Genomic DNA, 12,777 nt, shown 5'->3' on the forward strand with positions numbered 1-12,777 from the left:
CGTGTTTCAAGAGTGACGACAGCAAGAGAAGAAGAGACGGGGAGAGCTAGCAGGACAGCTGTACCGGGTAGCAGGAAAGACGTAGGAGCAAGCATGTCCTCGCTGTGGGGCTCGAAGAAGATCGACAACGCCAACGGTGACCAGCACGACGACGAGGAGCAAGGCGAACAGCGTGACTTCGACGCAGGCAGCTCCAGACCTCGCAGCAGAACCAGCAGAACCAGCAGAAACATGAGAGAGCCGACGGAGAGAGACAGGCTGTTGCCTGCCAACCCACGTCCACCGCACTCAGATGGCTATCTAGATCCAGATGACCCGGCGGTGAGTATTGGCACGGTATGGTATTGAGCGAGCACAGCTAACGATGACAGGTCTCGCCGTACAACCTCTGGACTGTACGCTTCACCCGCTACCTGACCGTGCTCTTCCTCGTCCTCACCTTCCTGTGGTGGGTGCTGCTCCTCGTCAGCATCTTCGTTTCGCCGCCAGGTCTGCACACGCGTGGCTCGGGCTTCTTCGACTTCGCATACACGACTTTGACCTCGAGCGTTTTGCTGAACTCGCTTCTGTTCTTCTCGTCGCCGAGCTTGGCAATGCGAGTCAGCCAGGGCATCCTCTCGGTCTTCCTGTTGGTCAACTTGATCATCATCGCCTCGGTAGCGAGACTGAGGGCGGAAGAGGGAGCCCCGGGTATCGCTAGTGTGGGATGGGCTGCACTGATGGCTATCTGGGTCCTCTTCACAGACCGCATTGTCGCATGGGGCAAGCGCGAGGAAGAGGAGCGTTTAACAGGAAGACCTGAGACCAGGCGGACACTCAAGGAGTGGCTGTCTGTGCTCGCATCGACAACCATCTTGGTCATCTTCATCATCATAACAATCTTGATGACAGCAACCTTGATGATTCGCAGCATTGACGCAGGACTTGAGTTCGACGGGGACCGCATTCGTGTTGATGATGGCAAGTATGAAGTGCACTTTGCTTGCGTCGGAAACGCCACGACAGATGCCAAGGGCAAGAGATCACCGACCATCCTGCTTGAAGGTGCCGAAGATCCTGTCGAGTACGACCTGGAACACTGGGCATACGCTGCCATGCAGAACGGCACAATCGACCGCTACTGCTATTGGGACCGTCCTGGATATGCCTGGTCTGACAATGCTCCATCTCCTCACAGCGCCGGCATGTCTGCAGATAACCTTGCTGAAGCGTTGGCCATCTCTGGTGAGCAAGGACCTTGGATTTTGGTCGGAGCTGGGTACGGCAGCATTGTTACACGCATCTTCAGCGCTCGCAACTTCCGCGAGGTCGTTGGCATCATGCTCATCGACCCTCTGCACGAGGATTTGCTTCATCGCATCGGCGACCCAAGGACCGGTTTCATAACATGGGGCTGGGGTATCATCAGTCCTTTGGGGATCCGCCGCATCATCGGCGCTATCTTCCAAGGCCAAACCAGAGACGATCGTGTTTACGGAATGGCTGCTTTCACCGGCGGCAAGCTCCTCAAGGCGAAGCTCCAAGAGAACCTGGTCGCGAACTCCTTCACCAAGCAGGAGATTTCTTCCGCCAGAACCATACAAGCCACCGACACACCACTATCCATCGTATCATCTGAGATCAGCGTTCGCCGTGACAAAGAGTGGGGTGACAAGCAGAAGGATCTGACCAACATCACTGGCAAGCTCCTCAGCTGGGACGTCGTCAACAAGGCTCCCCACTACGTTTGGAGAACCTACGATGGCCGTCAGCTGATGGAGAAGAGACTCGGCGAGCTCGTCAAGGCACACCACAAGGCGCGTCAGGACCACCCAGATTCCGAGATGGGTGTGGTCGAGCAGCCGAGGGATGAGTAAAGGCAAGCAAGAGGATGGCAGTACGATGCACATAAGCACGGATGAAAATGCAACGACAGACAGCAATTGGGATAATTCTTTTCTCGGCTTAATAGCGTTCTTGGGTGCATTTGCTGGCATGGAGCTGGAGGTGCACTATCTCGGAATCGTGTTATTGTCGTCGTGTAGTAAGGGATTGATGAATGACAGGTGACACATATTTGGAGTTGACAGTACGTACATATGCAAGATACCGACCTTGATCTATTACTCTTTGTATTATGGGTATGACAAGCTCCTGGCGTGCGCAAAATCGTGTGAGAGGAATCGTTCAGTATGTTCATTGCATTCATGCATCATTGGCTAATAGGTACCATGTTCCCCGAGCTACATACACGCACTATCATTCATGCCATGGTGAAGTAGCAGACCCCAGCCGACGCCGCGCTCATGCAATCATAAAAGTTTCCCGTTCCATCCTGTGCCATTTTCAAAGTCCCAACCCCAAAACTCCCATCACCACTCACTGACTCACCCATCATCATCTCGGCTGAACAGCCGGCCAAAACATCCGTCCCTTCCTCCCAACTTGGATCTCAAAAATGCCCTCCTCACAGGCAGCCCAAAGTAGCCGCCCATCAGGACTCATCGCCAGCCCGGCCGTTCTGACCCCTACCTCCCTCCCACTGTACCCTCTCAACTGGGTCCTACTCTGCAGCCTCAACAACGCATCATACCCCTCAGGAAACGGAGCGAGTCGTCGCGCTTCCCTCTCCGCCGTAGCGCTGGCACTTGCAGCAGCGTTCCCGCCGAGTCTACTATTTCTCCACCGTTCCCTCGCTCTCGCCTGCGCAGCGGATATGCGGCGTTGGGCGTCGAGGTCGGATTGGAGAGATTCGAGGGTTGTGGGGGCTGGAAGTGGGGAGGTGGGTTGAGGAGGAGCTCGAGCAGCGCCTTCGAAGAGGGGACCGCGGGCTGCGGCCATGTATTCTTCGATTGTGCGCCATGGGTTGTCGTCTTCGGGTTCTGTGGCGTAGGCTGTTGCTGATGCTCGTGAGGATGAGCCGCCGTTAGAAGTAGGAGGACTGAGGACGCCGGATTGGCGACGTCGAGGGAGGCGGGAGGTGTCGCCTAGACGAGGGAGGCCGGAGCGTGCCGAGGAGCCCCAGACGCCTTCTTGGAGGGCGCGGAGAGGTGGGAGAGTGCTTGGTGGTTCGGCTTCGTGGGAGGATGAGGGGTCTGGGCTTATGGCGTTTGTGCGCGAGAGCTCAGGGAAGGACTCTTGCACAGAGTTCAGGATCTCACTGATGGGTCGCCCTGATTCTCCTGTGATGGTGTTCGATGCTGTCCCCGACGATCTGCTGTTGGTAGCCGTAAACATGTCGGGAGATGTGTAGTTGACTGAACGAGGCGTGTGCCCATACGAGCGTGCCTCTTCTCTCAATCTCGATGTTCGTAGCGATTCGAGAATCTGCTGTTCCCGTGCTGTCAGGCCTCCCGGATCATCGCCATCGTAATCGCCGCCCACGTTCCGCCTCGAGCTAGGCGTGCCCGACTGTGATCGTTGATTCGCCAAGTCTTGTCTGTGTTGTCGCTGCCGCCGTCGAGCTTCAATGTACTCTGTCGCAAAGTTGACAGCCGAAGTGTTGTCTGGAGAGTCTCGATATCGCTGTAGTAGATCTGCCTCCAGCTCGTCAATGTGTGGTATCCTAGTATCTTCCCCGGGAAGCTCTTCCAATATGTGCTCGTCCAAGCTTTCATCCTTTGGCTCCAAGCTGATGATCTGCCTGCTCTTGAGCCCTGTGCGAAGATCCCCAACACATATTCGACCTTGATCTTCAGCCCAGATCAGAAGCTCCCACGGCTCGGGCGAGAACATCATCGATCGAATAGCGCCAGGATGTGGTGAAGGAAGGTCTGCTCTCGAACCAGGCACGACCGCAACGATCGAGTCGTCGTCTTCGCACTCATTATCGGTGAGTATCGCTGTGTCCATGACGGTGATGTAGCCACCTTCTGAGCCCACTGCGACCAGATGTCCCGACGGCGACCAACAAGTTGTGAAGTATCCTACTGTCAAATCTGTGACATGTAGCGTAACCACATTCGTCAGCCTCCACTCCAGGCTCGCGCTCGTCAGTCGATTATGCGGCTTCGGGATCTGCGGCGGCGTGTCCATGATTTCCCTCGTAAAGAAGTAAGCCTGATTGTAGTCCCCCACGGCAATCAACATCGTCCCATCCGGACTTATCGTCGCATGATTGATCGCGAACGGCAAGTCCTTCACCCTCGTCTCTTGCCCAGCTGGCAGGCTATACACCCGCACCGTCTTGTCGTTGTTGGTCAGGACCGCCACGATATCATCCAAGTGCGCCTCTTCATCCTGTATCCGGTGGATTGAAATGGAGTTTACTATTTCCTCACCAATCTTCTCCACCCTCACAGTCGGCGCTCTTCTTTCTGGCACATTGTTCCCACCCTGCCTCCGCCCATCGATCGGCAACCCATCGTCAACCTCATGAGACGCCCTCTCCAGCTTGATAGCCGCAAAATGGCCCTCCTCCTCGCCCCCAACGCACACCCACCCAAATCCACTCGCCGTACACCTCGCCTCAAACGGCAGCGCCGCAATGTGCTTCCTCTTCTTTGTCTTCGTATTCAAGCAGTAAATGTCGTTCCCACTCGCATAGTAGAGGTGATCTTCCTCGGGCGTGGAGATATAATGTCGCAGTTGCCAGTGACTGGATCGCCAAACAAGACAGTGTCAGCGTTACTACTCCGTGACCACAGTGACATGGGTACCTTTGCGCCAAACGGCAAATGGTCGCGCGGATTATGGTCGCACATACGAAACAGGTATTCTGACAGGATAGAATCCTTTCTGCGTTCTCGCGAGGTCATGCGCCTCAGGGTAACTGTGTGTCGCGCGCATGCGTTAGTGGCTGGCTCTCTCATGGTAATGAATGGGTGGTCAGCTCGGGTGGGAGGGTGCATACGGAATGTAACGGTCGATTGCCATGTTCGATGTTCGCGCCGGCGCTGAACGTCGTGGTATGGTTGGCTGGGCGCTGGTCGTGGTCGTAGGCAAGACGTAGGTGAACTGCCCAGGTGTTGGTCGTGTGTCCAGGCTATGACGGAAGTGAGCCTATGATGTGCAGGTGGGGTGTTGAACAATGAAAGAGGTGTCTACGTTAGCGCATCCAACGATTCAAGAGCCGGCAAACTATCAGGCGTCGACGATCTTGTCTCCGGCATGGTGGTGTCTTGTCAAGGGCAACGTGGCAGTATTGTCGCTTCTTTACCTCAACGACCCCCGAGTCTCGTCAAAAGCAAAGGGAGCTGGGACGGAAAGGCGGAGTGGCAGCCGAAACTTGGGATGCATGCCGGAATTGGAAATCACTACCCACGCGAACGAAGGTGAACGACGGTAGAAAAGAGGAATTGTCTCAGAGTGCAGCTCACTTCGGTCCATACGCAACCAGTGCTGCCGGCTGTTGAGCTACATATGCATCATCACTTTTCATTCATCATCTCATCTGATCGTAGCATGCATGGGTCCATCTATCGTGCTGCGCGCCATCAACTCGGCCACGCTTTCAAGACAGCCAATGAACGGCTGTAAGAGTCTTGTCGAGGGCATATTGCTCTGATCATGGTGTCAGCAGCTGCCAGGAAGTGAATGCAAATGTGTGCTTACCTATGAGCTCTGGACCTTCTTGACGCGCTCGGAAACCTTGGCGAAGAGTGGGTGGTCCTTCTCGAGGCTGGTGAGCTTCGCAGTGGCAGTGTCGGCGTCGTTGTCCTTGAGGATCTGTGCCAACTCCTTTGACTCGTCGTCGCCCTCCACGTTCTGGAAGCGGAGAGCCATCTCGATGCCGCCGAGGAGATGCTCGAAGGAGTCACCCTGCTCTGCGAGGTGGGCAGCTGGGCCGATGAAACGCTCCTTGCGAGAGAGCTTGCGGAGTGGTGCGCGGCCGACACGCTCGACGTTGTCCTTGAGGACTGGGTTGGAGATACGCTTGACAATCTGGGACGAGGTCAGTCACGGTCAATATGGTGCGGAAGGGAGGTCACTTACAGCCTTGACGTAGTCCTCCTGGTCGGCCTTGCTGATGTGGGTGTGCTTGGTGCAGATCAGGTGGGCAGTCTCCTTGAGAGTGTCCTGCACGATGTCGTGAAGCTCCTTGTCCTCGAGCACCTCGTGAATGAACGCCTTGCCACGGTTGTAGCCGTAGTAGGCTGCAGTTGCGTGACCAGTGTTGACAGTGAAGAGCTTACGCTCAATGTATGGCTGAAGGTCGTCGACGTAGTGGACGCCCTTGATCTTTGGTGCACCGCTCTTCTTGAATGGCTTCTCCTCGACGCACCACTCGTAGAACTTCTCAATCTTGACGTTGAGACCGGCGTCCGCATCCTGGATTGGCACGATGCGGTCAATAGCCGAATTGGCGAACTCAGCTTTGGCGGCCAGGTTCTTCTTGGTCTCGGCGGACAGCTTTTCCTCGATGAAGCCGCGGAGGGTGTCGGTGGCACCGATGGCGTTCTCGCAGGCAATGACGGCGAGTGGCTGCTCGGACTTGCGAGCCTCGATACCCTTGGCGATAGGCTCTGCGATGAACTTGAGGATGTTGGGGCCAACTGCACAGGTGACGGTGTCGGCGGTAGCGATCTCGTCAATGACCTTCTGCACATCATGCTTCGAGTTGATGGCGCGGTAGTTGTCAATGGTGAACTTAGTCTCGCCGTCTGGGCCAATCTCGGTGACCTCATAGGAGGAAGCACCCTGGAGAGCATTGATAATACTGTCCATTACATCGACGAAGACGACCTCGAACCCAGAGTTGTGCAAGAACTCAGCAACGAAGCCACGGCCGATGTTGCCACCACCGAAGTGGACGCCCTTGAGACCCATGGTTGCTGTCGAGTGTGAAGGAGTTTGGTGTTTCTATGAGGGTGTTAGTCTTCGACTGGTGTACTTGGACCTGTTTGTGGTGCAAGTGAGGGGTCGATCAGGCAGCTCGATATCAGTGCCGCCGCCGTGATTCGGTACTCACATTATGTGCTGGTGATGGAGTTGAAGCAGGTGTGATGGTTTGCAAGCGTGGAAGGAGTCGGATGTGGTTGTTGAATGGTTTGTTTTGTCGTGGTTGAGAGGAAGGACAGCAGCGAGATATAATGGAAGCTGCCCCGCCACGCAGCTCGGACCCGGCCTGCTTCGTCACTGCCTTGGATTTTTCGCCGCAAATCCACCCGCAGTTGCATATGCAGGGGTCGATCCTGGTCAAGTTCACTTGAGATCGGAGTTCCTCGTTGACTTGACGTGCTGTAATGAGCACGCTGTCGCTTCAATTCTTCATACTCGAGCTTAGTAGAGCGATCTAGGCACTACGATACATACTTTGACGATGTGGAGCGTTGCTCCAGCTGCAGGTACACCGCCTGTGGGACATCTGATCCGACAGGTAGTGCATGGTCGAGATCTCCAGCGCCAACCCTGTGCGGGCATATCCATGGGGTTCCCGAACGAATAGCGTCAGCAAAGCGAAGCACTCGCATGCGTTGTCCATGAAGTTCATGATGCGTTGTGAAACGCAGAAGCCACCGCTTTCCGTCATGTGCGTCCTGATAGCCGCTGTCTTAGTCAGTTGTTAGCGCCGCAATGACGCATCCTTGAAACTTGCGAGACTGGGCGTGCCTTGAACCTCCAGATGGACAGATGTATTGAAAGTGGGTCAGTAAAAGCTAGCTTGCTACAGACCTGATGCGCGTGATGTGTCTTCCGATATTTTGTTATCGACTCATGCATGTATCGCTTGTTGCACATGTGGGTAGATAGTGACCATCCTGTCGTGTAGCTGTGCATGTGTCCTCATCATAACTTCCGGATCCCAAGCAGCTGCCACAAAGATTGTGTCGATACCGCTGTTGAGCGGTACAACAAAGCATCCAGCGACCTGCAGTCCAATGGCGAAAGCGTAGAAGACCACGACAGCTGTGAACTTTCCTCCTTCGTTGTATGCCGGTGAAGTCACCTCCAAGTAGACGTAGCTAATCAGAGCACAGCTGACTGCGACGAAGAGGCAGCCCATGCTCAAGACAGGACCAACGAGGCACTCGTTGATGAGCGCATCGATGCCTCGATCCTTGATCATCTTCCAGGTGTCTTTGGCCGATGCGAAGTATGCCTTGCCATACAGAGACATGTAGCTGAATGCGTAGCGGTTGACGAACTCGAGCGCCCATTGCACCAGTCCAAGTATGCATTGGAGGACGCAGAAAGCGCAGTCGGCCACCAAGTTGCCACTCTGCATATCGTTGCGTGCGACTGAGCATGCGAAGCGTAGCAAGTCCAGGATGGCCACAAGCAAGCTGCCTAGACAGATCGAGCCGAAGCTGTAGGTGAGCGCTCTCCTCGCAGCACCTCGAGTGGGAGCCTTGGCTGGTGCTCTTGGCGAAAAGTACCAGCTTCCGTAAACGCCTGAGATCGTGGTGTGGATTGTGTTCTTGAGCCATTCAGTTATCCAGTATCCCGCGAAAGTAATGTAGACCAGGAGGCCGATGACTGTCGCCGAGCTGCATCCACCAGAGCCGCCTGCAGCAGCATTGCAGCTTGGGTTCGGGCCAGGCTCGAAGCGAATGTAGACTGCAACGAGTGTCACGGCGAACCATGCGCTGAACGCAGCTGCTACCAGACCACCCAAGAAAGAGACCAAGTAGACGTGTCCGACCTTCCGCGATACGTCGACTGCAGTCTGGAACATAAGCACGCTGAAGGGAATGCGCTTGATCCAGGTGATGAAGCAGAAGATCGTGAAGACACCGAGGAGCAAGAACAGCGCGCCACCAACCCACGCTCTGCGGTAAAAGTAGTACGCCGCGGTGGCCAGACTCAGGACGATGTTGAGATTGCCGCTGATCCAGATGAACTGCTTTGTGAAGATGCGCGCTAGTGACACGTACGCGGAGCCCAAGATCAATGCCGCGGCCAGAATGAAGCAGAAAAGCACAATCGTATTGGTGTTCAAGCTGAAGTCGTTCGAAGAGCCATAGATGCCGCCTCCATTGAAGCCTTTGTTGCCGGCGTATCCAGCGATGGTGAGTCCACTGATAGCAACAAATCCTAGAAAGACAGCGATGAACAGGATGCCAGCCCAAAGATCATTCCACTTTGGTTTGTCAATCTTGAAAGTCTGAGTGAAGTCCTGCTTTCCACCGCTTCCGTAGTTCTGACTGTATGATGGCGGATTCGGCATGTACTGCTGTTGCTGGCCGCCATACTGCTGCTGTTGATCAGGTGCCTGGCCATATTGTGGCTGCTGGCCGCCGCCCTGGTAATAGTCTTGCGCCTCGCCATTGGCCTGGCCTCCTTGCTTGAAGGGCTCCATCTCCAGGCGATCTGTACTGTGCGCTGTTGGACCAGTGTAGTCGCGACCGTCGTACGCGTCAAGTTCGAGCAAGTCTTCAGAATCTTCAGAGATGCGACGACCCTTGGTGTGCGACATCATCGCCGTTGATCAAATATCGCAATCTTTGGTTGACTTTCGCTAGTGGCGTCACCTTGACAACGATCTAGAACTTCGTTTAGTAGCGTGAGTAGCTCTTTCTGTTGACGACTTCGACGAGTTCCTGCAGCGTGCAAAGATGGGAAGAAAGAGGTCGGATGAGCGTGATAGAAGGTGTATCTTGACGGGACACATATACTACGTACTTGCCTTGAGCATCGTGTTACTGTGCCTCGCTCTGCGGCGATGTTGCGGCACAGGTGCAACAGCGGGCGCGTTCTCGCTTTGGGTCCAATTGTATGGCCACGAGAGTCTCACCAGACGATATGCTCTTCGTTCGGCGCGTAGGTGATGCACTGCTGAGCTCTTCGAAGTTCGTGCTGAGACGTGTGGTCTTGGTCAGGACCATGCAGCTGCTTGCAGGTGGGTATCGATGGGGCCGGACGCTGCAGGACAAGGCGGTTCACAAACAGAAGCATCATCCATGATGTAAAGAAGAGAAGAGTGCAGAAGAATTACGACAACTTTACATGATATGATCTTCAGCCAGGATGGCACTGACGATCCAGGCAGACCGATGCCTTCCGGAAGGTCCGGATGGTGCAGTCTGCTGATCCTTCCGAGATATACTTGTGCAAAGACTTGGTAGATAGCGACGTCAAATATGCAAGGCTACAGACCTACAACACCCCGTACTATTGCAACCAAAGGCGGCACACTGGTCATCGCAACAGTGGTCGCACCGACTAAACCCATACTCAAGCTCGAAAACGCCGCGGCTCTTGGATCAATGGGCAGCAGCATCGCAGTGGCCAGACTACTCGCATTGGCACCCATGGTAATCCCACGCGTGATGTAGTCATCCTCTGCTATGCGTATATTCTTCAATACCCACATACCGATCAGCACGCCCATGATACCGGAAAAGATAGCCACTGGAGATCCCACGTTCAGGTTGCCTCCCAGATTCTCCACGGCGATTTGTGCCAGAGCGAGCGTCAGACTTCGAGATGCGAAAGCAATACTGTTGGTGTTCGCGATGCCAATCGCATAGCACACAGCCGGGTATCCAAACAAGGAGACCACAGCCAGCGTGACGTTCGGAATGGCGATTACGAACAAGTTCCGCTGCAGCTCGTCCTTGTATTTGAACATCGGCAGGGCCAATCCCACAATGCTAGCAGCGATCAAGCTGCTCAGTATGTCGCCTGCTCCTGGTGCGCCGTGGGCACCGCTCCAGAGTCTGATGTATGTCAGCTCTTTGGAGTAGTCTCGTAGACCATCAGCCAGCGCATCGCCACGGATCAGAGCCAGGACCCAGATACCGACAATCGTCGCCCCAGAGGACACCAATATCGGATGGAAGTACTGCTGCCAGCGTCCAGGCATACTGGCGGCGGCTTGGTAGGTGAGTACGTTCAGGCAGAGCTGAATCGGCATTGCATAGCCTGCGGCATAATAGATCGGGATGCCTATCACAACAAAGAGCGTGGCGTAAGAGATCATATCAAGGTGAACGCTGATGACCGCAGTCCACCGCTCGGGTCTGGTGCGTGGTACATCGTCATGTCGCAGGATCGACACCGGGCGGACTTCAGTCAGTAAGCTTGTGTCTGCATCTGGTATCGGAGGGCCTCCTGTGCCAAACACCGCATCCGGATTCTGCGCTCGTGCTGGTTGCTGCAGCAATGTAGCCGAAAATGTCGCATCCTCGTGCTCTTCGATCTCCTCTTCCTGGTCGGAAGAAGGCCGTCTTCTACTACTTAGACTTCGAGGTGCAGTCATCGGGATCTCATCCTGCTCGGGACCAAGCTCTTCTGCTCTGGTCGTCATCCCTTTCTTTGACGCTCCAAGCAGCAGAAGCGTTGCTCGCACGAGGTAAGCAGTGAAGCAGAACACCACGATCCAGCCGACCACAGTCACAACAATGATCTTTCCGACCTCAATGCCACTGATTGACGGACTGAGAGGTAGCACAACGAAGCCTGGACAGACTAGGATCCCGATGTATCGCAAAGCCCAGCCGCAGGGCACATCGATGTACTCCACGATAGTCTTCGTCCTTCGCTCCCCAAGCACGATCGAAGAAAGGATCAGAGCGAAAAAGAGTAAGATCATGCAGGCCACTGATGCTGGGAAGGATACGGAGGTGAGGGATATCAGTCGATCGAAGCCGAAGCAGATGGCGAGGACAATGCAAAGGCCGAATGGCACCAGAAGCCAGGCATGAAGAGTTCGTCGCCATGATCGATTGAAAACCTGTATTACAGTCAGCATCGCTGTCGTGAATTGTACATGATCAACTCACGATTCTGACAGTATGCACTACATCGGTCACAATCGACTTCCACCCGGCATGGTTTGACCTCGAGTCGTGTCGAGACATGTTGAGGTGTTGATAAGCTAGCTCCCAATTCTGCTTCAGTCGCACGGCAATCTTGAACACATCAGAGATCGCTGGAAATCATCGAGAGATGACTCGGCATTTTTGACAGTGCACGCCTTCATGATGTTCACAACAACAAGACACTGTCCGCAAGATCTTCGAAGAGAAAGTGACTTGCCAAGTTGTTGAACAAGGGAAATTCTCGTTGCACCGAGATCGGATCCGGCGGCCCGCTTCAGCCACACATCCGAGTTGGAGTCAGCATCGTCAACATATCGACATTCAAAGGCTACAGAAAACACTGCTTTGCCCGAGAAGCACGTCCAGAATAAGAGATAGCGAGTGAGGAAAGTTCATTCAGTCGATGAAGCAACTTTCATTCATGAGCCACCAAGAGACCTCATCATGGCCTCCATGACACAGTCCTTCACCATCGATCCTGTCACAACAAAAGAAGACCTCACAGCAACCATATCTCTCTTCAAATCCTACACCCAATGGCTCAATCTCGACCTAAGCTTCCAAGAATTCGACTCCGAAATGTCAAACATGCCAGGGAAGTACACACCACCAACTGGTGCTCTCTTCCTCGCTCGCATGGCCAATGGCGAGCCCGTTGGCTGCGTTGGTCTTCGAGCTCTATCCTCAGCAAGAACTTGTGAGATGAAGCGTCTCTACGTTGACCCCAAAGGTCGAGGTCTGGGATTGGGCAAAGCTCTGGCTGAAAGGGTCATTGATGAGGCGAAGCGGTTGGGATATGATGCTATGATGCTGGATACGCTGGGGCATATGACTGCTGCGCTGGCGTTGTATAGGGAATTGGGGTTTGAGGAGGTTCAGGCGTATTATGAGACTCCGTTGGAGGGTACTGTCTTTTTGAGATTGGATCTCATTGCGTGAGTCCATTGGTATTGTTCGTATTGACAAGACTGTTGGTCTGTCTTGTCAGCTGGAGTAGGGTCGTCCTGTGAATTTTTTAGAAGGGCTTGAAGTCCACAACTCAGAAAGCAGGCTTGCAGCGATCTTTGAAGAGAAGCCTCGATGAATGGGCCGC

General features: G+C 54.4%; 6 protein-coding genes across 6 annotated transcripts; 2 read left to right on the top strand and 4 right to left on the bottom strand.

The window, feature by feature from the left end:
• Positions 1-93: 93 nt before the first annotated feature.
• Positions 94-1,856, top strand: CLAFUR5_08060 (uncharacterized protein; the record flags this gene model as incomplete). The annotated part of the gene is made up of 2 exons (XM_047907208.1): positions 94-321; positions 372-1,856. The coding sequence occupies 2 exons, from the start codon at positions 94-96 to the stop codon at positions 1,854-1,856; spliced, it is 1,713 nt and encodes a 570-aa protein (XP_047759091.1).
• A 520-nt stretch (positions 1,857-2,376) lies between these two features.
• On the bottom strand, positions 2,377-5,090 carry CLAFUR5_08061 (uncharacterized protein; the record flags this gene model as incomplete). Its single annotated transcript, XM_047907209.1, has 4 exons — positions 2,377-4,576; positions 4,685-4,750; positions 4,832-4,963; positions 5,026-5,090. 4 exons carry the CDS (start codon positions 5,088-5,090, stop codon positions 2,377-2,379), a joined length of 2,463 nt encoding a protein of 820 aa, XP_047759092.1.
• A 442-nt stretch (positions 5,091-5,532) lies between these two features.
• On the bottom strand, positions 5,533-6,747 carry CLAFUR5_08062 (Mannitol-1-phosphate 5-dehydrogenase; the record flags this gene model as incomplete). The annotated part of the gene is made up of 2 exons (XM_047907210.1): positions 5,533-5,862; positions 5,914-6,747. The coding sequence occupies 2 exons, from the start codon at positions 6,745-6,747 to the stop codon at positions 5,533-5,535; spliced, it is 1,164 nt and encodes a 387-aa protein (XP_047759093.1).
• An 886-nt stretch (positions 6,748-7,633) lies between these two features.
• CLAFUR5_08063 (uncharacterized protein) lies at positions 7,634-9,340 on the bottom strand (the record flags this gene model as incomplete). Its single annotated transcript, XM_047907211.1, has 1 exon — positions 7,634-9,340. The coding sequence occupies one exon, from the start codon at positions 9,338-9,340 to the stop codon at positions 7,634-7,636; it is 1,707 nt and encodes a 568-aa protein (XP_047759094.1).
• A 669-nt stretch (positions 9,341-10,009) lies between these two features.
• Positions 10,010-11,723, bottom strand: CLAFUR5_08064 (Plastidal glycolate/glycerate translocator 1, chloroplastic; the record flags this gene model as incomplete). Its single annotated transcript, XM_047907212.1, has 2 exons — positions 10,010-11,596; positions 11,646-11,723. The coding sequence occupies 2 exons, from the start codon at positions 11,721-11,723 to the stop codon at positions 10,010-10,012; spliced, it is 1,665 nt and encodes a 554-aa protein (XP_047759087.1).
• A 405-nt stretch (positions 11,724-12,128) lies between these two features.
• CLAFUR5_08065 (Acetyltransferase) lies at positions 12,129-12,623 on the top strand (the record flags this gene model as incomplete). Its single annotated transcript, XM_047907213.1, has 1 exon — positions 12,129-12,623. One exon carries the CDS (start codon positions 12,129-12,131, stop codon positions 12,621-12,623), a length of 495 nt encoding a protein of 164 aa, XP_047759088.1.
• Between the last annotated feature and the right edge of the window lie 154 nt (positions 12,624-12,777).

Source organism: Fulvia fulva, chromosome 3, assembly GCF_020509005.1.
Source record: "Fulvia fulva chromosome 3, complete sequence".
In the NCBI taxonomy this organism is placed as follows: Eukaryota; Fungi; Ascomycota; class Dothideomycetes; order Mycosphaerellales; family Mycosphaerellaceae; genus Fulvia; species Fulvia fulva.